The sequence below is a fragment of the Numenius arquata genome, chromosome 11, assembly GCF_964106895.1.
Source record: "Numenius arquata chromosome 11, bNumArq3.hap1.1, whole genome shotgun sequence".
NCBI lineage: Eukaryota > Metazoa > Chordata > Aves > Charadriiformes > Scolopacidae > Numenius > Numenius arquata.
In genome coordinates this window covers 366,303-388,662 of record NC_133586.1, presented here as the reverse complement: position 1 = coordinate 388,662, position 22,360 = coordinate 366,303, and the positions used below count along the sequence as shown (strand labels likewise).

Genomic DNA, 22,360 nt, shown 5'->3' with positions numbered 1-22,360 from the left:
GGGCTGGGCGGGGGGGGGCGGACCGGGGAAGGGCCGAGCCCCGGTGACCGTGACCGTGCCCCGCAGGTTCCTGCGGCAGGAGCTGCCCGAGGAGTGGCCGCCGGAGCGCCTGGCCCAGGGCTTCGGAGTCAGCACCGACGTGGTGCGGCGGGTGCTGCGGAGCCGGGGCTGCCCCCCGCCGCGCCGCCGCCAGCGGCAGGACGAGAGAGCGCTGAGCGCCGCACCGACACCGGGTGCTGGCTGCGAGGTGCGCGCCCCCGACGGCACGCTGCTGTACCGGCTGCCGCGGGGCTGGGGCGGGCCGGGGCCCGGCGCGCAATAAACGGCTGGACGGGACCCGCCTCCGCCGCGCTGCTTCCGCCGGCGGCCATGGGCTCGGAGGCGGCGGCGCTGCTGGAGGCGGTGGCTTTCGCGGCCGAGAAACACAAAGGGCAGCGGCGGAAGGACCCCGAGGGCACCCCCTTCATCAACCACCCCATCGGTGCGGAGCCCCTCCGGCACCCGTACCCCCGGCCGCCTTCGGGAGAGCCCCGGCACCCGCCTCCCGCTGCCGGGACACCGTGTGCCCCCGGGGACCCTTCCTCTGACCCGGAGCGCCGCCGGATTCCGGGAGCCCCTTCCAGCCCCGGGGCGCTGCCTGCCCCCGGGATTCCCCTGGACCCCCCCTGCGCCAGAGCGCTGCCCGCCTCCGGGAGCCCCCTTCTGCCCCGGAGCCCTCCGCTCCGGCCCCTGGAGAGAGCCGGGTCCCCTCTCCCGAGCCCCGTCCCTGCCGCCCGACCGGGCTGTGAGCCCCCCGGGCACTGCCCACCCCCGAGAGGCAGACCCCCCCCCGCCCAGACCCCCTTCCCTCCCCTGCCCCAGCCCCATGTTCGGCTGTGGGCTCCCCCCACGCTGTTGCCCTTCCCCGGGACGGTGCCCCCTCCCCACTCTCTGCTCTGCGCCGCAGGGGTAGCCAGGATTCTGGCCCAGGAGGCCGGCGTGACCGACACGGTGGTGCTGCAGGTAACGGAGGGCACGTGCCCCCCCCCCCCCCGCCGCCCCCTCGCCGCGGCAAGGCCCGGCCCCGGACCCCCCCACTGTCCCCTCCTGGTGCCAGGCCGCCCTCCTGCACGACACGGTGGAGGACACGGACACCACCTTCTCGGAGCTGGAGGAGCGGTTCGGGGCCGAGGTGCGGCGGGTGGTGGAGGAGGTGACGGACGACAAGACGCTGCCCAAGATGGAGCGAAAGCGGCTGCAGATCGAGCGCGCCGGCGGCAGCAGCCCGCGGGCCAAGCTGGTGAAGCTGGCGGACAAGCTGCACAACCTGCGGGACCTCAACCGCTGCACCCCGACAGGTACCGCCCTGCCCCCGCCACCGGGGGCTGACACCCCCCCGGCACCCTCCCCCCGGCACCCTCCCCCCGGCACGGCGGGGCTGCCCGGGGCCGCTCCCTGCCCCCTCCGCGACGCCGCGGGGCGGACGAGCCCTCGGTCCCGGCCCGGGGCGGGAGGCGGGAACCACTGTGTCGGGAGGGGCCGCCCGTGCCGGAGGAGCGGGGCCCCGGTCCCGGCCGGGGCTCGAGGAGCGGCTTCCAGTCGGGGGAGGGGGGGCGGGGAGGGAGGGCACCGTCGGGGCCGCAGTGCCCGGAGACGGCCTGTTCCCGGCCCCGGGCTGCCCGAGCGCGGCCGGGTCGGGTCGGTGCGGCAGAGCCTCCCGCCTGTCTTCCGCCGCTCCCCGCCCCCCCCCCCCCCGCCGCCGCTCGGCCACGGCCGGACGTGACGCAGGCCCGTCCCCGCAGGGTGGACGTCGCAGCGCGTGCAGGAGTACTTCCGGTGGGCGGCGCAGGTGGTGGCGGGGCTGCGCGGGACGAGCCCCCCGCTGGAGGCGGCGCTGCGGCGGCTGTTCGAGGAGCGCGGCCTGGACCCGGCACCGGCACCGTGACCGGCGCCGCCGGGGAGCGGGAGGGGCGGGCGTGCGGCGCGGTGGCCAATAAACGTGCGCAGAGCTGAGCGGCGTCCCGCCTCCCCGCGTTGCCATGGCGCAGGGCACTTCCGGCGCGGGGTTCCGCCGGGGCCGCGGCCGCGCCCGGGCGTTCCGGGGTCTCTCCTCGCCATGGCCTTCGCCGGCCGCCGCGATGCGCCCGAGGCGCCCGACTTCGGTATCCTGAAGCGGCTGGCGCGGGACCAGCTCATCTACCTGCTGGAGCAGGTCCGGGGGCGGCCCGGGGGGGGCGGCGGGAGGCCGGGCCCGGAGGGGTCTCGCAGCGGGGGCGGGAGGGGCGGGGGAGCCCGGTACCGGCAGGGGAGGGGGCTCGGCCCCGAGGGGCAGCCGGTGGGGCGCTGGCCCCACGCCCCGCCTGCCCTCAGCTGCCCGGGAAGAAGGACCTGTTCATCGAGGCCGACCTGATGAGCCCCCTGGACCGCATCGCCAACGTCTCCATCCTGAAGGTACCGCGGGGGCGGGGGCGGGCGGCCGCCCGCTGCCGGTGCTGCCCGCGCTGCCCACCCACGCCCCGGCCTCTCCCCGCAGCAGCACGAGGTGGACAAGCTGTACAAGGTGGAGAGCCGGCCGGCCCTCAGCAGCAGCGACCAGTGAGTCCCCCGCCCCCGCGGCACCCGGGCTGCCCGCCTGGCCTGTGGCCGGGCCAAAGGGGTTGGCGGGGCAGGCAGGGGGGCAGGCAGGAGCCTTTTCCCGCTGCCAGCTCTGGATTTCGCTCGGCTGGACCGGACGGGTCCTGGGGCAGAGCTGCCGAGGGAACGGGGCTGGGGAAGGGCCGGGCACAAGGGCCACTCGCTCCCCTCTGTGACCACAGGTTCTGCTTCCTCGTCCGGCCGCGGATCAGGACGATGCGGTACATCGCTGGTGAGTGGGGCGGCCGCGGGGCAGCTCTCTGTCACCCGCTGTTGGGGGGTGATGCCTCAGCCCCGTGCTGAGGCTCGAGGTGCAGCTGCCTCTGGGGGAGCCTCCAGCGCTGCCTGGGCTGAGGGTCGGTGCTCAGGGCTGAGTGGGCTTGAGAAGGGCTCCTGGGGAGGCCACAGCCTTGGCAGGCGGGCCCTGCCCCCGGGGTTTTTCTCTCTGCCAGAGCTGTTTTGGGTCCCATGTGATGTGGGACCCCCATCAGACAAGAGGAGTTGCGCCAGTTCAGGGGTTGGGCAGGGTCTACGTGGTTTTTGTCCACAGACATTGTCAACGCTGACAAGATGTCGGGGAGGAGCAGGAAGTACAAGATTATCTTCAGCCCCCAAAAGGTCAGTCTGACCGTGCTCTGCTGCCCGTTACCCCGTTGCTCTGCGTCTGCCCAGCCTTGGTGCCTTCCACCCCTTCTATGGACACCAGAAGTTCTTCGTTTCTAACCCAGAAGCGTTTAATTAAAACCAAACATTGTGATGCCTGGGAATGAGCTGGTCCCCCCACCGCCATAGCTTTCCCTGCCCACTCAGAGCCCGGCCGGGCCCTGAGGGTCTCTCCTCCTCTTCCAGTTTTATGCCTGCGAGATGGTGCTGGAGGAAGAGGGAGTCTTTGGTGGTGAGTGGGGCTGTGGTGCCTGCCCCTTCCCCTCCCTGACGTCTGGCTCGCGGTAGCTCCGATGCTGCAGAAGCTCAGTTGAATCCCAGTATGGGATCCCTGTGCTGGCAGGGACAGGAGCGTGGGCAGGAAGCGCAGGTTCCCTCCAGCCTGGCTGCCCGCAGCATCGGCACCGCTCTCCTGTCTTCTGGGAGGAGAGACCCTCCTGCCACCATTCCCTGTGGAATCCCCTATCTCTCTGCTCCCCACACCCCTGTTTGCGGGGCTGCCGTGATTCTTGGGGCTGTTTCTGCTGAGAGCTGGGTAACTGTCGCTTTTCCCTGTCCCAAACTCAGATGTCACCTGTGACGAATGGTCCTTCTACCTGCTCCCGTTGGATGAAGACATCATCAGCATGGAGCTGCCCGAGTTCTTCCGCGACTACTTCTTGGTCAGTGGGACGATGGTGCCGGGACGCTGCCCTGCAGGGTGGCACCAAGAGCTTTGTTCAGAGAGCTGATGAGTGACATCCTGCTCTGTCCCCTCAGCCCTCGCTGTCCTGGGGTGGCTTTTGCCTGAGGTGGCTGCTCTGACAGGGTGTGATGCTTCCCCTCCTCCACACGCAGCCCCCCTGTGCTGGCCCCTCTGTTCCCTCCCGAGCAGCTTCGGGGCACCCCGGCACGTTCCTGTGCGTGTCCTCCTGGAAGCGCCGAGCCCAGGGCCTGCTCCATCCCCTCTCCATCTCCTGGGTCCCCTGACGTGGCGGTCGTTTCCCAGCCAGCCCGCCCAGACCCTGACCCGCTCCCTGACCTCTTGTGGTCCCTGCAGGAGGGAGATCACCGCTGGATCAACTCCATCGCTCGAGCCCTGCAGTTACTGAACTCCCTGTACGGACCCTTCGGCAAGGTCTATGGGATTGGCAGGTGTGCCAAGGTATGGGCCATGGTGCTGGGGTCGGACGGTGCCTGGGGAAGCCTCTCTGGTCCCCGAAAGGGGTACAGCTCACAGGGAGTCAAACACCCTCAGCCACGTGGCACGACGTTGCTGTAGAGGTGGCCCCGCGCTGCTGCCTCTCTCCAGGCAGCTCAGGGGGGCTCGGCAGGTTGCGGGGGGCGCTGCCATCCTGCCTGTGCTGAGGTTGGGCAGGGGGATCCGCCACAGCATCTGCTGCTCATTGGGGTGTTGCAGGCCACCCTGTGCCCTGGAGGGGGACATGTTTGTGCCCAGCCTCGGTCGGTGAGCCCCAGGCCTGCTGATGCCGGTTGTGCCCGTGGGTGGCTTTTTCCCATGCCCTGGCTGGGGGGTGGTGGGCACCCAGGGGCTGGTGCCAGGGCAGGCTGCAGGCCCTGGTGCTGTTCCCCCGGGCCCTGGCACACTCTGCCCGTCACAGATGAGCTACGAGCTGTGGCGGGACCTGGAGGAAGAGAGCGAGGGCGACAGCCAGGGCAGGAAGCCTGAGATTGGGAACATCTTCCTCATGGACAGAGGTAGGCTGGAGTGAGGTGGGCAGCAGGCGAGAGCTGGCCCAGTTTGGGCCATCACCTTGCTAGGAGAAGGATCTCCTGGCGAAGGGTCAGGGAGAGCCTGTGGTAGCGGTGGGAGGTGTGGGGTGGCTGCAGGGGCCGGGGTCAGGCGGTGAGGACGAGGGGCAGGAGGGCAGCCCAGGCACCGGCTCTCGTTGCAGACACTGACTACGTGACGGCGCTGTGCTCCCAGGTGGTGTACGAGGGGCTGGTGGACGACACCTTCCGCATCAAGTGCGGTAGGTCGCCAGGGGAGGCGACGGGGCGGCGCAGGGCTCCGAGTCCCCGGGGTTTGTGCCTGGCATCGTCAGACCCAGGGCTGCAGCCAAAGCTGTTCCCCACGGGGACAGTCCCGGTGTGGGGTGCCCCTGGAGGCTGGTCTGACCGAGCGGCTGGGCAGGCATCGCCTCTCTCCACTGCCTTTTGCCAGGATGTCACTAGTGCTGGAGCAAAGCAGCTCTCTGTCCTTCCTTGCAGGGAGTGTGGATTTTGGGCCAGATGTCACCTCTTCTGACAAGAGCATTAAGGTGCTGCTGAACGCCCAGGACAAAGTGAGTCCTGCCCAGGTGCTTTGGGGGAAGCAGGTCCCCCTGTGCTCCGTGCCCAGGTGACATCAGGAGGGGCTGAGTGGGGCTTTTCCTCCTGTAAGCCCGAGCAGGGACCGTCCGGGTGCTGCGGGGTCTGGGGGCACGGGTTGGGATGGGTCAGGACAAAGAGACGGGAGAGACATGGTCTGCAGGTGCAGCTCGGCTCCTGTAACCAGCAGAGTCCCTTGTGCCGGCTGGTCGGGGTTTGGGGGCACTGGCCTCCCCGGTGGGGAAACCACCCTCTCTCGCTGCTGTTGGGGCTGTGGGCAAGCGCCAGCTCCGGGTGCTGCGGTGCTGGGGGCTGCGGCTGGCCCGGCACCCCCTGCTGCGCTGCTCTCTGCAGGTCTTCAACCAGATTCGGAACGAGCACTTCTCCAGCGTGTTTGGCTTCCTGAGCCAGAAGTCACGTAACCTGCAGGCACAGTACGACGTGAGCATCACCCTGGCCTGCGGGACCCCCACGGTGCTGTCCCTCCACAGCTGGGTCACCTCCCCACATGCTCTTCCTTCTGCAGCGGCGCCGGGGCATGGACATCAAGCAGATGAAGAACTTTGTCTCCCAGGAGCTGAAGGGACTAAAGCAGGAGCATCGCCTGCTGAGCCTGCGTAGGAGCTGGGACTGGGACTGGAGAGGGAGAGGCCCTTGGCCACTGCAGCGGCTGCCTGGGCTACCGGGGGTGGAAGGGCCCTGCTGGTCCCCAGCTGGGGGGCACAAGCGATATGCAGAGCCTGTTACTCCTCCAAAGCGGCTGTCTCTCTTGGTTATGCAGATATTGGTGCCTGTGAGTCCATCATGAAAAAGAAAACCAAGCAGGACTTCCAGGAGATGATCAAGGCTGAACATTGTGAGTGCTGTTCCCCGTCCCAGTCCTCACTCCCCTGCCCTCTACTCCGACCCACGGTGTCACTTCCCACTCAGAAAAGAGGGGGGGTACTCAGATTGACAAATCTGTGGCTATGAGAGCTGTAGCCATACATGTTTAGCATGTGCTCGATGATCTTCATTAGCATACGCAGGGGTGTGAACTTTAATTTGCATTTCACAGATAATGAGGCAAAGCTCAACACTGGGCACAGCGTCTTTTGGAGAAACAGCTCGTGCTTCACAGGAGGCAAAAAGGGGCTGTTGTGTTTCTTTAAAGCTGGTTGTTCAGGTGCCAGCTTCTTTTCTCAGAAGAGACAGGGAGGTGTCAGCTTTATCGGTTCCTTGAGCAAAAGGCCTGCTCAAGGCCTTGCATTTAAAGTCTTTTCAGGCTGCTTTGTTCAGGAGAAATTACGAGTCGTCCCTTACTCATGGCCTCACTTACAGAATCCTAGAGTTGTCTGGGTTGGAATGGACCTTTCAGATCATCTAGTCCAACCACCAGCCTCACACTGACAAAAAACATTGCTGGGCACTATTTCTACAGGTCTTAAATCCCTCCAGGGATGGCGACTCCACCATTCCCCAGGGCGGCCTCTTTCAAGGCTTGACAACCCTTTCAGTGAAGAAATTTTTCCTAATACCCATCCTAAACCTCCCCTGGCACAACTTGAGGCTGTTTCCTCTTGTCCCATCGCCTATTCCTTGGGAGACGAGGCCGACCCCCCCTGGCTACACCCTCCTTTCACTTGTCCCAGGCCTGGGTGCCCCCTGCGTGACCACAGTCCTTCCAGACAGTTTGAATTGGGGTGGGTCTTGGGGTCCTACATAGGATCAAGTGTCATCCTGAGCGGGATGGTGCGTGGTGGGGTGGGGGGCCCAGCATGGCAAGGCTGCCCTGATCCCTGGGGCTCAGGGAGGGAGGCTGAGCCCGGACCCCAGCTCGCTGAGAGCCCTGGGGGTGGGTGAAGTAACACTACCTCTTCCGCCTCTGCAGCTCTGCTGGAGGGCTTCGACATCCGTGAGAGCACCAGCTTCATAGAGGAGCACATTGACCGGCAGGTGAGACCCCCCTAGGCAGGGGACACGGGCTGCTTGGGCCCTCCCTGTCCCGCTGCGGGGGCTGCAGGTGCTCACTGCCCACCCCCACCCAGGTGTCCCCCACCGAGAGCCTGCGCCTGATGTGCCTCCTGTCCATCACGGAGAACGGTGAGGAGTCTGCCTGCGCTGGGCAGGGATGGGGGGCACCGGGGCCTTCCAGCCTCGGGGCAGAGCTCACCCTGCTGCTCCCCACAGGTCTCATCCCCAAGGACTACCGCTCCCTGAAAACCCAGTACCTGCAGGCGAGTGTCTGGGAGCTCGGGGCAGAGCACGTGTTGCATGGGACAGGGCTTCCCCTCCCTGCCAGCTCCTTGCCACCAGCAGCAGCACTCCCCAGGGATGCCCAGGCTGTCCCTGCAGGGCAGCCGCTGCCTCCACGGGCTCCACACCAGCCCCGAGCTCGGCCCTTTGCCTGTGGGGCTGTTGTAAGCAGCCTCCCCATGCTCGAGCTGGGGCTCGGGGCTGATCGGGCTGCCCCCTTCCCCAGAGCTACGGGCCCGAGCACTTGCTGACCTTCCACAACCTCAAGCGCGTGGGGCTGCTGACCGAGCAGTCGGCTGGAGAGACCCTGACTGCTGTGGAGAGCAAAGTCAGCAAGCTGGTGACGGACCGTGCCGCAGGTGAGGGCCCTCTGCCACCCGAGTTCCCGGGGAGCCCTGGGGCAGAGACCTGTCCCCCCAGGAGCTGCTGCTTCAGGGCTGGCTGGAAGCTCCTGGGGAAGGTGGGCTCTGCGGGTGCAAACAGGGGCAGCGGGGCCGGCAGGCACCGCCGCCAGTTCTCTTCTAGAGACCAGCTCTGTGCATCCTCCAGTCCAGAGGCTCCCAGCTCTTTCTCCTTGTCTTGTTTTCCAGGAAAGATCACGGATGCGTTTAATTCTCTGGCCAGGAAGAGCAATTTTCGAGCCATAAGCAAGAAGCTGGGGTTGGTATGTCCTGGTGGGGCTGCTGGCTGGTGCCTGCTGGTGCCAGAAGAGCCCTGGTCAGTCTGTGCCTGTTCCTTGCCCTCCAGGGACACGCACTGCACGGGGACAGAGCTGCTGCTGCTGCTCCAGGCGGCAGAGGGGCTTCTCCCATGGACGGGGGGGGGGGGGGTCACTGTGGGCTTCCCGGTCTGCCCTGACGCTGGGTGGGGGCCAGGGCTTGCCTTGCCCCCTGTGAGCGCTGCAGCCCCGCTCCAGGGCTGGTGCTGGGGGGGCTGCTCTTTGGCCTCTGTCCAGGAGAGAGGTGACATGTCTGTCCCTGTCCCTCCGATGCCCGCCTGGGCTGCCCATTTGGGCAGGGGGTGGCAGGGCAGGGGGTGGGGACAGAGGCTTAGTCTGAGTTTCCCTCCCGCTCCGCCTGCAGCTCCGGGGGGGCCGGTGAAGCCCTGCGCAGGCTGGTCCCGTACCCGGCGTCTCGCTCGTCTCTGCAGATCCCCCGAGTGGACGGAGAGTACGACCTGAAAATGCCTCGGGACATGGCTTACGTGTTCAGCGGGGCCTACGTCCCCCTGAGCTGCAAGATCATCGAGCAGGTGAGGCCACCCATCGGTGTCCCTCCACCCCGCGTGTCCCCCTGTGCCCCTCCAGGGTGTCTGGCGGGGTCCCTCACCCGGGGCTGGGGCTCCTGCCAGGCCCGAGCCCGAGCCCCTGCCCCGTCCCTCAGGTGCTGGAGCGCCGGGGCTGGCTGGGCCTGGAGGAGGTGGTGCGGCTGCTCAACGGCAACGAGTTTTCGGTCTCAGGTAGGGCCAGGGGCTGGGCGGGGGGCGGGGGGGGCCTCGGGATGGGGGGGGTTCGACACGGCTCTGCCCCCTCCAGACAGCGCCGTGGAGGACAACCCCGCCTGGGAGTCCCAGCGCGTCGTCCTCGCCGTCTTCCTGGGGGGCTGCACCTTCTCCGAGATGGCGGCTCTGCGGTTCCTGGGGAAGGAGCGAGGTAGGAGCCGCCGGGGGGGCAGGAGCCGGGGGGCTCCATGGCCGCGCTCGGTGCCGGCGGTGGCCGACCCCTGGGAAGGGGGTGCCGCCATCCCGGGAGCAGCCCTGCCCCGGGCCGGGAGCGCCGGCGCTGCCCCACGGCGCTGGCATCGCCTCTCCCCCGCCTAGGGTGCAAGTTCATCTTCCTGACCACGGCCATCACCAACAGCGCCCGCATGATGGAAGCCATGATCGAGGCCAAGGCGTGAGGCTGGGACAAACACCGAGCCAATAAACATCTCTGCTGGCACCCACCCGGCTCGGCTCGGCTCGGCCTGGCGCGGGGGCGGCACCGGGGCCTGGGCCGGGGGCGGCGGACCGGGACCGGGACCGGGACCCCCAAACACATACACGCAGCTCCCTGCCGCCCGGCGCATGCGCAGTGGCGCCGCGGCACCGCCCGGGTCACGTGGTTGTTGTCAAACACCGGGCGCGCGCAGAGCGCCGTTACGCGTACCCTTCCCAGCCGTGTCGGTCTCGCTCGTGATTGGTTAGAATCCCCGAAGGCTTCTCGCTGCCATTGGCTGGCGGCCGGCTTGGGGCGGGGCGGAGAAAGCTTAACGGAGCGGGTGCGGCCCCAGGGGCGGTTGTGGGCGGGGCTCGCGGTGATGCGGGCGGCAGCCAATCAGCGCGCCCGGCAGCGCCTTTTGAGTCGGCGGAGCGCGCGGCGGGCGCGGAGCGGGAGCCATGGCTGTGGCCGTGACGAAGAGGTGCGGACCGGGACCGATGTCGACCGGGGCGGGAGACGGGGACCCGGACAAGGGGAGGGACCGGGACGGGAGAGGGGAGGGCGGCGGGGGACCGGAGAAGGGGAGGGACCGGGACGGGAGACGGGAGCGCGGCGGGGGACCGGAGACCGGAGAAGGGGAGGGTCCGGGACGGGAGACGGGAGAGCGGCGGGGGACCGGAGAAGGGGAGGGTCCGGGACGGGAGACGGGAGGGCGGCGGGGGACCGGAGAAGGGGAGGGACCGGGACGGGAGGGCGGTGGGGGACCGGAGAGGGGGAGGGACCGGGACGGGAGGGCGGGGGGGAGCCGGGCCGGGGAGTGGTTGGCGGTAGCGTCCCGTGTCCCCGGCCCCGTCCGGCGGCCGCTGATGCCGGCGGGCCCCGGTGCCTTCAGTGAAATGTTGGTGGCCGAGACCGTGTCGTGCCTGAACCGAGCCGTGGCGGCGCTACGGGACATCTGGGAGGAGATCGGCATGCCCGAGGAGCTCCAGCTGGAGCGCACCCAGGCCGTCAAGGAGCACATCAAGGTGAGGGGGGGCGGGTGGCCCGGGGGCTGTAGCTCGCCCAGAAGCGCTCCCTCGGGGTCCCTGGGCCAGGCTGTGAGCGTGGGGTCAGCCCGGTCTGCCCCCCGGCAGCACCCAGGGGTCCCCCTGGCTCCATCTCCCCAGGGGCTGCCTCTAACCGCCCCTGTGCCGCAGAGTCTGCTGGACATGATGATCTCCGAGGAGGAGAACCTGAAGGAGTACCTGTTGACCAGCATCACGGCCTGTCGGAAGGAGCTCGAAACCCTCCAAAGGGAGCTCCGTCTGGACCTCTTTGAGGTAAAGTGTCCCTTCTCACTCCCAGGATCCTGCTGGCAACAGGATTCTGCTGCCTGGTCCCTGCCCGGCTGTCTCGGTGAGGCTGGAGCTCACAAGCCAAATGCCTGTTGAAAACCACCTCTCCTGAGGCTTGGTGGAGCCAAAGACTTAGTGGCTCCGTGCGGGTTGGGCACAGGCAGATGTTTGAGGGGGGCGGGTGACAAGCAGCATCTCATTTTGTGTGGTGCTGCTGCATTTGCACCTTCTTGGGGAGCATCTTCTTCAGAACTAGGGCCTGCATCCCAGATAGCTGCTTAAGGAGCCTTAAATATATAACTCGGGCCTGCGAGAGCTGTGGAGAATAGAGCTGATTGCTGGATTCTTGTAGGCAGAGGAGCAAAGCACCATCCTGCAGATGGAGAAGGATCTGCGTGCCCGTGTGGAAGTGTTGCTGAAGCAGAAAAGGGACAGGAAGCAGGAGCTGAAAACCCTGCAAGAACGAGACCGGGATTTGTGCGACATCCTCTGCACAGCCCCGTTCCACATCGACAGTGATGCCGTCCCCAGCCTGGAGGACCTGGACCTTTACAGGCGCCACTTGGCTGCCCTGAGCCTGGAGAAGGTGAGCAGAGGGGGGTGAGGGTGTCCCCGAGGGTGGCACGGGAGGTGCTCGCCGGTTTCTCATGTCTCTTGTCACCTCCAGGAGCAAAGGCAAGAACGGTTTGTCAGCACCAAGCGGCAAATCATCCTCCTCATGGAGGAGCTGGACCACACTCCGGACACCAGCTTTGAGCAGGACGTGGTGTGCAAGGATGAGGAAGCCTTCTGTTTGTCTGAGGACAACATCGCAGCCCTGCAGAGCCTGCTGCAGCAGGTATGCTGGGCGCGCTGAGGCAGCGTTGCTGTGACTCACGGGGCTGCGTGGGCTGTCGGAGGCTCCTGGCAAGAGCCGGCGTCGCCACGTAAAGAGCAACCGCTCGGTTTCCAGCGGGGCTGCGCATTAGAACTTCCTTGCGGGAGCTGTTGCAAGGAGATCGTGGAAGACGAGCAGTCTTTGCTGGGTGCCGTGCAGCACGTGGCCTCCTCATGTCCCTTGGGTCGGGCTGCACTGGTGCTGACCCTCTGCTCTTCCTCCCGCAGCTGGAAGCCCAGCGGTCCCTGAACGCAGACATGTGTGCGGAGCTGCGCTCCAGAATCACCATGCTTTGGGAAAGGCTGCAGGTTCCTGCGGAGGAGAGGGAGCTTTCTGCCGTGCACACCACTGGATCCAGCGCCAAAACCAGGAAAGCTGTAAGGACCCTCCTGTGCCCTTTGGGCGGGGAGACAGGAGCTATAGTCATTTATGTTTAACATGATCTCAATAATCTTCATTAGCACATGCAGGGGGTGAACTTTAATTTCTGTTCACGGATAATGAGGCAAAGCTCAACACTGGGCACAGCCTCGTCTGTTGGAGAAACAGCTCGTGCTTCACAGGAGGAAAACCAGGGCTGTTTTGTTTCTTTAAAACTGGTCGTTCTCTTTCTCACAAGAGGTGAGCAGGTGTTGGCCTTATCAATTCCTTGAGCAGAATCCCTGGTACTGCCAGTGTTTGAGACATTAACAGTATCTTCAGGCTGCTTTGTTTAGGAGAAATTATGAGTCATCCCTTACAGACAAATCCTTTTCTGCTCCTTTTCTCCTCATCTGCCTTATCTGAGTCTGGGCTCTGATGTCCTTGGCAGTTGCAGCTGGAAGTGAACACTCTGGAGGAGCTGATGCTGCAGAACATTAAATCTGTGATTCCGAGAATCCGGGCAGAGCTGGCTGACTACTGGGACAAGTGCTTCTACAGTCAGGAGCAGAGGGAAGGCTTCAGCCCCTATTATGATGGTGGGTGCTGGCTCTCCCTGCTCACTGACTCCCCTGGGGGCTGCAGGCTGCCCCTTGGGGGCCTCCTGGGTCATTGCCCACTGAATGCGCTGTTGTGTCCTCTCCAGAGGACTATACAGAGACCCTGCTTGAGCTCCATGCTGCTGAGGTGAGGAAGATGAAGAGCCACTATGAAACACACAAAGCTCTGTTTGAGGCCGTCTGGAAATGGGAAGAGACCTGGAGGATGTTCCTGGATCTGGAGGTATTGTCCGTGTGGGAAGGTGCTGGGTCACCAGGCAGCGCACGCTCCCATGGGCAAAGTGCTGCTGGGAGAGACTGGGGGGGTCAGTGAGGGGATGGGGTGCTGTTTCTAGAGCTCTGGCGTGGTTTGTGACGGGGGATGGCTTCCGCTGGGGGCCGTGCCCTTCAGGGTGAGAGCGGGTGGTGTGTTCAGTTCTCTCCTGACCTCCCTCCTGCTCTAGAGGAAAGCAAATGATCCGAGTCGTTACACCAACCGTGGGGGGAACCTGCTCAAAGAAGAAAAGCAGCGCGTAAAGCTGCAGAAGGTACTTGCTAAGGTAGGTCCAGCCCTGCAGAAGAAGCTGTAGAATGATAGAATGATTAGAGTTGGAAGAGACCTTAAAGATCATCCAGTGCCACCCCCTGCCCTGGGCAGGGACACCTCCCACCAGACCAGGTTGCTCCAAGCCCCCTCCAACCCGGCCTTGAACCCCTCCAGGGATGGGGCAGCCACAGCTTCTCTGGGCAACCTGGGCCAGGCTCTCACCACCCTCACAGCAAAGAAGTTCTTCCCCAGATCTCATCTCGATCTCCCCTCTTTCAAGTGTCAAACCCTTCCCACTTCTCCTGTGGCTCCCCTCCCTGATCCAGAGTCCCTCTTCAGCTCTTCTGTGGCCCCCTTCAGGTATGGGAAGGCTGTTATAAGATCTCCTCAGAGCCTTCTCTTCTCCAGGCTGTACCCCCAAACTCTCTCAGCCTGTCCTCACAGCAGAGGGGCTCCAGCACTGCTCCTCCTGTAGTCCCAGACAGGCCTGCGAATGCTGACCAAGGAGAAGCGCAGCCCTTGGAGCCCAGCAAGGACCATCTCTGGGCAAGGAGCTGCCCGGGGGCAGCCTCTCACAACTACCCCTGTGTCCTCAGCTGCAGGAGGAGCTGGACAACAAAATCCAGGCCTTCGAGCAGGCGCAGGAAAAGCCTTTCCTGGTGAAGGGGCAGCAGTTCACGGAGTACGTGCGGGAGCAGTGGCAGCTCTACCACCTGGAGAAAGAGAAGGAGAAGCAGGAACGGGTTAGTGCGAAGCTGAGCTGCTGCCTCCTGGCCCAGAGGAGCCTCTGCCCCATTGAATGCCCACCTGTGGGTGACCCTGCCCCGTGCAGGCACAGAACTGCCCCAGCCCCTGCCCTGGGGCTCGTTGTCTTTGCACTGAATGCCTGGAAGTGGCTCCTTGTCATTGTGTGACAACGTGCAACGCTGTCACCTTCCTCTGACAGCAGGACTGGGTCCATTGCTATCGCTGTCTGTGTGTGTCGAGTCCCTTTCTCATCCCCTGCTTGGCTCTGGATACCTAAAAATCAGCAAATATCTGCTGAAATACCTGCTGCTTGGCTGTGCCACAATGCCCTGGGGATGGTCTGTCCCCAGCAGTGAGGGTGCTCCGTGCTGTTCCCCCGCTCGGGTTGTAAGCCCAGGTCTCTCGCGCAGCGCCTGAAGAAAAGCCGTCAGATGAAGGAAGAGGCGATGTACGGGAGCACCCCGCAGAGACCCCTCAAGCGTCGGGTGCTCAGCCCCCACATGCCCAGCAAAGTAAGGAAGGTAAATGGTCTGTGCCAGGAGCTGAGCCCTCTCGAGGCCGGGCTCGCTCCCACGCAGGGCTATGGGGAGGGCTCGGGGGGGCTGCGCAGTGGGAGCAGGGAAGGGCTATGGGTGCCTCTGTTCTCCCTGGGGACCACCAGCCTCTCGTGCTGTGGTGCTTGGTGCAGTCGGGGCTTCTACCTGGGTTTCCCTGGTGCGGTGCAGCCCCCGGTTCCTCCTCGTGTGACCCGTGCTCTGCGTCTCCCCTCAGCTCAACGGCACTTCCATCTCCAGCGCCGCATCCAACAGCACCGTTCGTTCAGCTTTTGGGGGAGCCACCTACCTCTCGCCAACGTCTTGGTTGACACCTTCCAAAGGGAAGGTGAGGAGCTTTGTGGTCGGGTGGGCTGGGATGTCACAGCCCCCACCGCTGTCACGCTGTGCCTCGCTGCCTCCCCTGGGGTGTAAAAGGCCCTGTTACGTGGCTGCTGCCTTGGGCCATTGTGGTCCTGGCAGGGTCTTTCTGGAACCTGAGGGAGGAGGAGGAGGGAAGGTAGTAGCAGCATCTGGGAAATCTTTCTGGTGTAACTGTTCCTCTGGGCTGAGCCTGCAGCTTGGGGGACTTTCACCACCTGGATGTTTCCAGGATCAGAATTCGCCCCCAGACCCTGGAGGGCTGCTGAATCATGAAGGTGCTCTGTCACCGCAACGCTGGCACAGCTCTCCCAGCTCTACCCCATTCTTGTGTCCCGTCTTAACCGTCCCTTCTTCCTGTCGTTTGGCCAGGCTCGGACTCCCAACCCTGCGGCTGCGAAGCGCCCCCGTCCTGGACGCAGGGAGCAGAACAAGGAGAACATGTCCCAGCTCAATGGAACCCCCCTGAGCGGTGGGTGCACCTCCACAGGCCCTGCCCAGCGTAACCACAGCATTAATTCTGTTGCCAGCACCTATTCCGAGTTTGTGGTAATTCACTTCTTCTAAGCCCACCTCCCCTTGCTGGGCAGGGGCCTCCCCCTCCCCAAGCACCCCAAGGGGCTCAGCTCTGCACAACCCCCCCGCCTCCCCGTGCAGAGGGGCTGTTCCTGCCCGTGTCCGTTAGATCTACAGCAAAAACTTTAAATTGAGGTTTGGTGGCTGAGGCCGAGCACAGCTCACATCACACAAAGGCCAGGGGGGAGCAGACACAAAGAGAGGAGAAACCCTACTGTGGGGGGGCACCTCCCAGCCCCCCCCAGGGCCAAAGCCCTACATTGCCCTGGGAACAGCCCCGCTGCGGTGATGTGGCCGCCCTTCCATGAGGATGGGCTGAGCCCAAGTTTTAACATCTGACATTAGAGAGCACCGAGCATCCCTTCCTCCTGGTCGGGCAGCAGCTACTCCTGCTCCTGGGAGGCTGAGGGGCTCGGGGCTCTTTCTCAGCTACTCAATGCTAACGCTTTCCTGCTCTCCTCTGAAGCAAGATGGGGTGGGGAGCCCAAGCAAATGAGCAGGGGCCACCTGGTTGCCCTCCCTGCTGGCCTGGAGCCCCTCTTGTTTTCCCACAGGGTTGTGGAGCAGCAGCTCTGCCCTCTCTCTCCCCTCATCCCCATCTTCTTGTTTCCACAGCGCAAACTTTCGAGGCGTCCAGGACAGACAGCACCTCCCACGTCCTCAAGTCCAACACCACCAACACCTTCTGCTGAGGTCCTGCCTGCCCTGCTCCCCCCCTCCCAGTCGTAGCGAGTCTCGGCTCAGACAGAGCATCGCACAGCTCCCCCTGCCCCCGAGCGTCCCCCCCCTGCAGGGTTAGCTTTTACCTGGGTCCCGGGTGTCACTCGGGCCAGCCTGGCCTGTGAGGCAGAGGCTCCCTGCCTGCCAGGGGCTGAAAGGGACCTTTTTTAAAAAAAAAAAAAAAAAAAAAGAAAAGAAAAGATATTTTATTTGAGGAATTCTTGAAAATGTTTGTGATTAAAGCTTAGCGTAGGTGGTGGCGTTAGGGCAGCGCAGGGGTGGGCGCTGCCTCCTGCCGGGGGTGAGTGTCGGGACAGACAGGACCTATGGAGAGCCCCCTCGGTGCCTTGTGTCACGGGTGCTCTCCCCCCCCCTCCATAGTTATTGTCCATCAGCATCTTCTTTTCTCAACGTTACAGCAGGCTTATTTCAGTGGGGGCTGGCTCTACCCGAGGTTCCCTTACCAGGCTTTGCTCACGGAGCTGGGGGGGGGGGGCAGCGGGGCGGGGGGCCCTGGGAGAAGCAGCAGAGCACTTCACAGGCAGCAGACCTCACCAGGCATCCTCCGGGAGCCCGGGCTGGCCACGGGAGCCCTCTGCCCCAGCCCCGAGCCAGGGCAGGGACGGCCTGAGCACGAGTTCTGTGAGGATGGGAGCTGGGGCTGGAGAAGGGGTCAGTTGTCCTGCTCCCACCCCCCCCCCCCAGCGCTGCCCTCCTGCTGCTTCAGCCCTGGGCAGGGCTCAGGGGCTCGCTGGCACCGTCGTTAACGAACCTCGGTATGTACGTGGCTGTCCTTGATCGTGACGGATTTGCACCTTGTTATCACTACAGTCCCCACTTGCTGTTATTTATTCTCCGGGTTCTGTCCCCTTGTTTTATAACTCTCTCTGTACTGTTCATGGGCATAATAAATACAAGTGTATGTAGCTGCTGCTGTGGGGGTGCCTGGGGGGGGTGTGTGGGGTGACCTGGGGGCGATGGGGGGGCTGCAGAGGGGCCAGGGGAAGCAACACGAGGCACCAGCGTGGTCCTTATGGAAAAGCAGATGTAATAAATATGTTCATAAATAGGGGTTGTCTTTGGGGCTGCAGCCGGGACACGGTCTGGCTCCCGTGTGCGCATCCAGTTCACCGGGGGCTGAACCTGGGCAGATCCCGGCCTGGGGGCTCCCTGTCCCCTCCCTGGGGCCAGCGTGGGGCCGGGACTGGTCCTGGCAGGGGCAGAGCTGGCCTGTGTCCTCCTCGCCGCAGGCAGCCGGGAGGGGGGGGGTGGACTTTGGGCCCCTCATGGCTCCAGCACGCAGACGTAGGTGGTCCAGGGCCCGCACACCACTTCCTCTGCCCGCAGCCCCTCGGCCACCAGGTGCTGGACGCGGCGTGGCTGGTCAGAGCTGGCATTGTCCCCGTGTCCCAGCTGCCCGTATTTACCTGCGGACACGGCAGTCGTGCCACCGCGCGGCCCCGGGGCCTCGGCCCTCGCAGGGCAATGGCTCCCCAGGTGTTCGGGGGGCAGCCAGGAGAGGTGAGAGCACCCCAGTACAGCCGGCTCCAGCCGGGAACCCGCGGAAGCGCTCTGCTACGGAACCCCACAGTGACAAATGAAATTATACGAGGAAGAGCCGCCGGGGTGAGGCAGCAGAAAACAAAAGCTGGTCCTGGGGGCTCCCAGAGCAAAGGCATCACTTACCCCAGCCCCAGGTGTAGAGCTCCCCGCCTCCTGCAAAGGGAACGGCACCCGTCACCCGGCGCCTGGGGACCCCTAGTCCCCCCTCAGCCACCCCACCGTCACCCAGGGCAGCGGAGCCACCCGCCACCCCCCCCCCGCCCCTGGCGAGAGCCGGGCACTCACGTGTGACGACGGCAGTGTGCCGGGACCCGCAGCTGACCTGGGTGACCTCCAGCTCCTGCGGCAGGTCCAGCAGCGCCGGGAACGCCTGGATGGAAATGAAGGCGGCATCCTCGGCCGCCTGCTGCTCCTGGGGGGGCCTCAGCTCAGCGTCCCCTGGGGACGAGCCGAGCCTCAGCTCCGGCAGCGACCGGGCCCCAGCGGGAACTGCACCAGCCCCATGGCGAGCCATGGCACCGCCTGCCTCTGCGCCGGGCCTGACCAGCAGCAGCCTCACCTGCACCCCCCGTGTCCTCCTCCTGTGCCCGCTCTTCTGCCAGCGCTTTGGAGGGCAGGGCCAGCTGCCCCGACTCGTTCCAGCCCCACACGTAGAGGTCTCCTGCCTCTGGGGGTGTGGGGAGGGGGGAGAGCGCATCAGAGATCAGCCCTGAACGCCCGGCGGCAGCGGCAGCTGGGTGCTCCAGGGACACCAGCACCGTGCACCGGGCTCCCCCGGCACCAGGGACGTGGGGCAGCCACAGCACAGGGACTGGTCCTGCTGGGGCTATACGCGGCCACCGGCCGCCTGGACCACCCACACCCGGCACAGCCCCTCACCGCTGATGCTGGCCGAATGCCACCCTCCAGCTGCCACCGCCTGCATGGGGACACCGGCCAAGGCCTCCACCAGCCGCGGCTGCGGCTCCGACTCCAGGGTCCCATGGCCGAGCTGCCCGTGCCTGTGGGAAGACGCACACGGACAGACAGACAGACATCCATCTCCCGCACCCCATCGCGCTCTGGCCCTCACCCAAGCCCCTCCTGCTGCCATGTCCCAAAGGCGGGGAGGTGCAGCAGGGGCACAGGGCTGGGGGGAGGCGGGGGGAAGGCAGGTGCTTCCATGTCCCGGAGACGAGCCCCGTGGGGGGCTCGGTGGCCCCGGTGCCCAGCGGGTGGGTTGTGGGGCGCACAGCTGTAATTCGGTAGCATCACTCTCGGTGAGAGTGGCACCTGTGCTGTCACCCAGCCCCCGTGTGACCAATGACACAACTCTCAACTAATAACTGTTTACGCGTTAGTCCATTGATCAGCTCATTGAGTGCTGCGTTTACGTGGGGCACTCACCAGCCGTGGGACCCGGACCCACGGGCTGAGGTGTGTGACCCCCCCTCCCTGCGTGGGGCAGCCGAGCCCCCGCGGGTGCCACGGGCAGCAGGATGTAGCTCAAGGACTCAGGCCGCAGGTTGTCACTGGGCTTTGCTCAGCTTCAGCAGCAGGAATCTCGGGCAGGGTCGATAAGGTGCCCCCGAGTCCATCCCGGCCCCACGTTATCTCAGTGCAGGCTGTTGTGCGCCAACACACGAGACTAAACAACAGTCACTGGGAGCGACTGTTTCCCAGCGCCCCACGAGCGAGTCCCTGGAGCGTGTTTACAGCCCCCCGGCTCCTCTGCCCTCGCTTTCCCACAGCGCTGCAGAACCTCACCTTTATCACCCTGCACTATACTGCCGGACCAGATGGAGGGGGAAGGGGTTATGTGCCTGGGTACCCCGAAACCTGCAGCAGCCGCCGCCAGAAGGGACTGCAGGGACCTCAGGGGTTACCCAGAGAGAGACCCGAGTGTCCTCGGAGGCCGCCCTGACAGGGCCACAAGCCAGAAGACCCCACAGGAGCTGCAGCCCCAGCACCCACAGAGGAGATGGGGCTGCCTGAGGGCTCACAGGCCAGCGAGGGGGGGCCTGGAGGGAACAGGGGGCCCGGTGGGACCAGTACATCCCAGAAGCTGTGACCCAGGCTGCCTGCACGGGGAGGATGTGCTGGTGCTCAGTGGGAGCGAGAGCTCACCGGGTACCTCAGCACCGACCCGGATGAGGCTGAGATTGCTTTGTGACAGTGTGAGAAATGCTGAATTTGGGTACAAGTAGCAAAACTGGGGCCACTGGGGAACAGTATCAGGGATAACCCACCGCCCCCCTCCCCCGCCCCGCACCACAGGCCTGAAGACGTGGTGTGGGAGAGCTGGACCACCATGGACTCACCCTCACGCCAAGAGATGCAGGAGGGTAAGGAGGGAAGGGCTTGCACCCCAATACCTCTGTCCCTGCTGCACCCCCAGCCCCTTCCCTGAGCCCCCCAGCCCCCCCACACCCCATCCCTAGCACCAGGCAGCGTGACAAAATAAGGAGGGACAGACAAACCGCAGGAAATGCAGGAAGGAAAGGAGAAAGGGCTGTAGCTCAACCACAGCTGCATGTAATCAAGATAATACTTAAGTAATTAGTTGTTATTAATTGTAGCTCACTAATTATGTGCAACAGCATGAAGAAGAACAGGATCATGAAGCAAGGAAGGGTGTGTTTACTAGTCAATTAATTTACTGATCATGTGATCACTTTATTAGATTATCTTACTGTATTGACTAATCAATCAACACTACAGAGACTTGAACCAGTTTACCTTAAGCCTGCAAGCTAACGGGGGGGGGGGGAGGGGGGAGCTCAGACCCCGAGGTGACCCCCCACCTCAACATCCTCTCATCTGCATCCCCTGTAGGCCCCCTGTAACCGCCCCCCCCCCAGCATCCTGTTTGCACCCCCCCATCGTTCTCTCTTTGTCCCCTCCCCGGCTCACCCACCATCTGGCCCCACATCACCTCCGCCCCCCCCGTGTCCTGAACCCCAACACCCGCCTGCCACAGCCTTCCCCTGCCTGCTGCCCCCCCAAACCCGCTGCCCCCCTTCTCCTGTCCTCCCATATCCCCCCCGCATCCCCTTCATATACCCCACACCCCTCCTGTTCCCCCATATCCCCCCTCCATACACCCTGCACCCCTCCTGTCCCCCCATACCCCCCCCGTCCCCTCCATACACCCCACACCCCTCCTGTCCCCCCGTATCCCCCCCTCTGTCCCCTCCATACACCCCACACCCCTCCTGTCCCCCCATATCCCCCCTCTCTGTCCCCTCCATACACCCCGCACCCCTCCTGTCCCCACCCTGTCCCTTGCACCCTTTCCGCGGGTGGGTACCCCAAGTCTGCACCCCCCCTGACCCCCGCACTCACCTGCCGCCGCCCCACGCGTGGACCTCCCCGGCGTCGCCCAGCACCACGGCGTGTTCGTGGCCCAGGGCCAGCCGCCGGGCCCGCACCCCCGCGGGCAGCGGGGCGAAGAACGGCGGCCGCGGGGTGGCGAAGCCGCCGCCGGGCAGCAGCGGCAGCGGCGGGGGGCGGCCGGGGCCCGGCGGCAGGTCCCGGCTCCAGGCGGGCTCGCCCCGCAGGTCGCCCCGCAGCGCCTCCGCTCGCCGCCAGCCCCGCGCCGCCGCCGGTCCCCGCAGCACCAGGTGCGTCTCCGAGGGCAGCGCCTCGGCCCAGCCCGGCAGCCGCCGCCGCAGCCCCGCGCTCCGCAGCTCCAGCCCCGCGCCTGCCGCGGCGGGACCGTCAGGGGGACGGGGACACGCCGGGGGGACCGGCAATAGGGGGGGGGGACGCGACATCCTGAGGGACAGGAACTTCCCGGGGACACCGGCGCGGGGCGGGGGGACGGGAACATCCCGGGGGGGACCGGTAATAGGGGGGGTCGACGCGACATCGTGGAGGGACAGGAACTTCCCGGGGGGACCGGCGCGGAGAGGGAGGGAGGCGGGGACATCCCGGGGGGACCGATATCGCAGGGACACACACACACACACACGTGGGGGACCAGCACCCCGCGGCGGGGGGAGGGAAGAAAGGGACATCCCGGGGGAACCGGGGCTGTGGGACAGCGGGGGCTCCATCCCGGGGGTCCGGCGTCAGGGGACGGGGCAGACCGGGGCGGCGGAGGGCGGGAGGGGTGCTGGAAGGGTAACGGGGGGCCGCCCGGCCGGGGCGGCGCGGGGGAGCCGGGCACCCGGCGGGGGCTCACCGGTCTCCACGACCACGTAGCTCCAGGCGGGCCACAGGCGGCGGATCCCCTCGGGGCCCGACTCCAGCCGCCGCGGACCCGGACCCGGGCCCGGCTCCCCCGCCGCCTCCTCGGTGCTGAAGCCGAAAAGGAGCCAGGCGCGGCGCGGAGCCGCCATGGCGGGGCGGGAGGTGGGGGCACCGGCGGGAGGGGCCTGGACGGGGCGGTCCGGGCGGGAGG

The 22,360-nt window shown here is 65.5% G+C and overlaps 4 protein-coding genes across 6 annotated transcripts; 3 read left to right on the top strand and 1 right to left on the bottom strand.

The window, feature by feature from the left end:
* Positions 1 to 368: 368 nt before the first annotated feature.
* On the top strand, positions 369 to 1,991 carry HDDC3 (HD domain containing 3). Its single transcript, XM_074156515.1, has 4 exons — positions 369 to 481; positions 947 to 1,002; positions 1,097 to 1,337; positions 1,782 to 1,991. The coding sequence occupies exons 1-4, from the start codon at positions 370 to 372 to the stop codon at positions 1,922 to 1,924; spliced, it is 552 nt and encodes a 183-aa protein (XP_074012616.1). The 5' UTR covers position 369; the 3' UTR covers positions 1,925 to 1,991.
* Positions 1,804 to 9,763, top strand: VPS33B (VPS33B late endosome and lysosome associated). 3 transcript variants are annotated; one of them, XM_074156514.1, is made up of 23 exons: positions 1,804 to 2,191; positions 2,350 to 2,430; positions 2,513 to 2,574; positions 2,796 to 2,845; positions 3,164 to 3,231; positions 3,463 to 3,508; positions 3,844 to 3,938; positions 4,316 to 4,420; positions 4,878 to 4,974; positions 5,172 to 5,249; positions 5,488 to 5,561; positions 5,941 to 6,027; positions 6,113 to 6,203; positions 6,368 to 6,442; positions 7,457 to 7,521; positions 7,614 to 7,668; positions 7,756 to 7,802; positions 8,048 to 8,180; positions 8,412 to 8,485; positions 8,971 to 9,072; positions 9,204 to 9,279; positions 9,356 to 9,472; positions 9,640 to 9,763. In XM_074156514.1, the coding sequence occupies exons 1-23, from the start codon at positions 2,096 to 2,098 to the stop codon at positions 9,717 to 9,719; spliced, it is 1,854 nt and encodes a 617-aa protein (XP_074012615.1). In that variant the 5' UTR covers positions 1,804 to 2,095; the 3' UTR covers positions 9,720 to 9,763. The 3 variants fall into 3 exon arrangements, with proteins under 3 accessions (XP_074012615.1, XP_074012613.1, XP_074012614.1); XM_074156512.1 differs by having other exon boundaries at positions 2,096 to 2,191; positions 2,516 to 2,574; XM_074156513.1 differs by lacking the exon at positions 2,350 to 2,430 and having other exon boundaries at positions 2,096 to 2,191.
* A 402-nt stretch (positions 9,764 to 10,165) lies between these two features.
* On the top strand, positions 10,166 to 16,582 carry PRC1 (protein regulator of cytokinesis 1). The gene is made up of 14 exons (XM_074155791.1): positions 10,166 to 10,220; positions 10,632 to 10,764; positions 10,936 to 11,058; positions 11,426 to 11,659; positions 11,741 to 11,911; positions 12,178 to 12,327; positions 12,762 to 12,909; positions 13,017 to 13,153; positions 13,374 to 13,469; positions 14,053 to 14,199; positions 14,614 to 14,724; positions 14,975 to 15,085; positions 15,490 to 15,666; positions 16,309 to 16,582. The coding sequence occupies exons 1-14, from the start codon at positions 10,198 to 10,200 to the stop codon at positions 16,420 to 16,422; spliced, it is 1,875 nt and encodes a 624-aa protein (XP_074011892.1). The 5' UTR covers positions 10,166 to 10,197; the 3' UTR covers positions 16,423 to 16,582.
* Positions 16,583 to 17,697: 1,115 nt separating this feature from the next.
* RCCD1 (RCC1 domain containing 1) lies at positions 17,698 to 22,298 on the bottom strand. Its single transcript, XM_074156418.1, has 7 exons — positions 22,142 to 22,298; positions 21,301 to 21,658; positions 18,856 to 18,977; positions 18,536 to 18,643; positions 18,262 to 18,414; positions 18,100 to 18,129; positions 17,698 to 17,840 (listed from the first exon to the last, which is right to left on the bottom strand). Exons 1-7 carry the CDS (start codon positions 22,296 to 22,298, stop codon positions 17,698 to 17,700), a joined length of 1,071 nt encoding a protein of 356 aa, XP_074012519.1.
* Between the last annotated feature and the right edge of the window lie 62 nt (positions 22,299 to 22,360).

Coding starts and splice junctions, on each gene's coding strand:
- VPS33B (XM_074156514.1), top strand. CDS start 2,096: ATGGCCTTCGCCGGCCGCCGCGATGCGCCCGAGGCGCCCGACTTCGGT. Junction 2,192..2,349: donor TCATCTACCTGCTGGAGCAG/GTCCGGGGGCGG, acceptor GCCTGCCCTCAG/CTGCCCGGGAAGAAGGACCT. Junction 7,669..7,755: donor CCTGTCCATCACGGAGAACG/GTGAGGAGTCTG, acceptor TGCTCCCCACAG/GTCTCATCCCCAAGGACTAC.
- RCCD1 (XM_074156418.1), bottom strand. CDS start 22,298: ATGGCGGCTCCGCGCCGCGCCTGGCTCCTTTTCGGCTTCAGCACCGAG. Junction 18,415..18,535: donor GGAGGACACGGGGGGTGCAG/GTGAGGCTGCTG, acceptor GCTCGTCCCCAG/GGGACGCTGAGCTGAGGCCC. Junction 18,130..18,261: donor GCACACTGCCGTCGTCACAC/GTGAGTGCCCGG, acceptor TTCCCTTTGCAG/GAGGCGGGGAGCTCTACACC.
- PRC1 (XM_074155791.1), top strand. CDS start 10,198: ATGGCTGTGGCCGTGACGAAGAG. Junction 11,660..11,740: donor CTGCCCTGAGCCTGGAGAAG/GTGAGCAGAGGG, acceptor TGTCACCTCCAG/GAGCAAAGGCAAGAACGGTT. Junction 12,328..12,761: donor GCGCCAAAACCAGGAAAGCT/GTAAGGACCCTC, acceptor TGTCCTTGGCAG/TTGCAGCTGGAAGTGAACAC.
- HDDC3 (XM_074156515.1), top strand. CDS start 370: ATGGGCTCGGAGGCGGCGGCGCTGCTGGAGGCGGTGGCTTTCGCGGCC. Junction 1,003..1,096: donor CCGACACGGTGGTGCTGCAG/GTAACGGAGGGC, acceptor TCCTGGTGCCAG/GCCGCCCTCCTGCACGACAC. Junction 1,338..1,781: donor CAACCGCTGCACCCCGACAG/GTACCGCCCTGC, acceptor CCGTCCCCGCAG/GGTGGACGTCGCAGCGCGTG.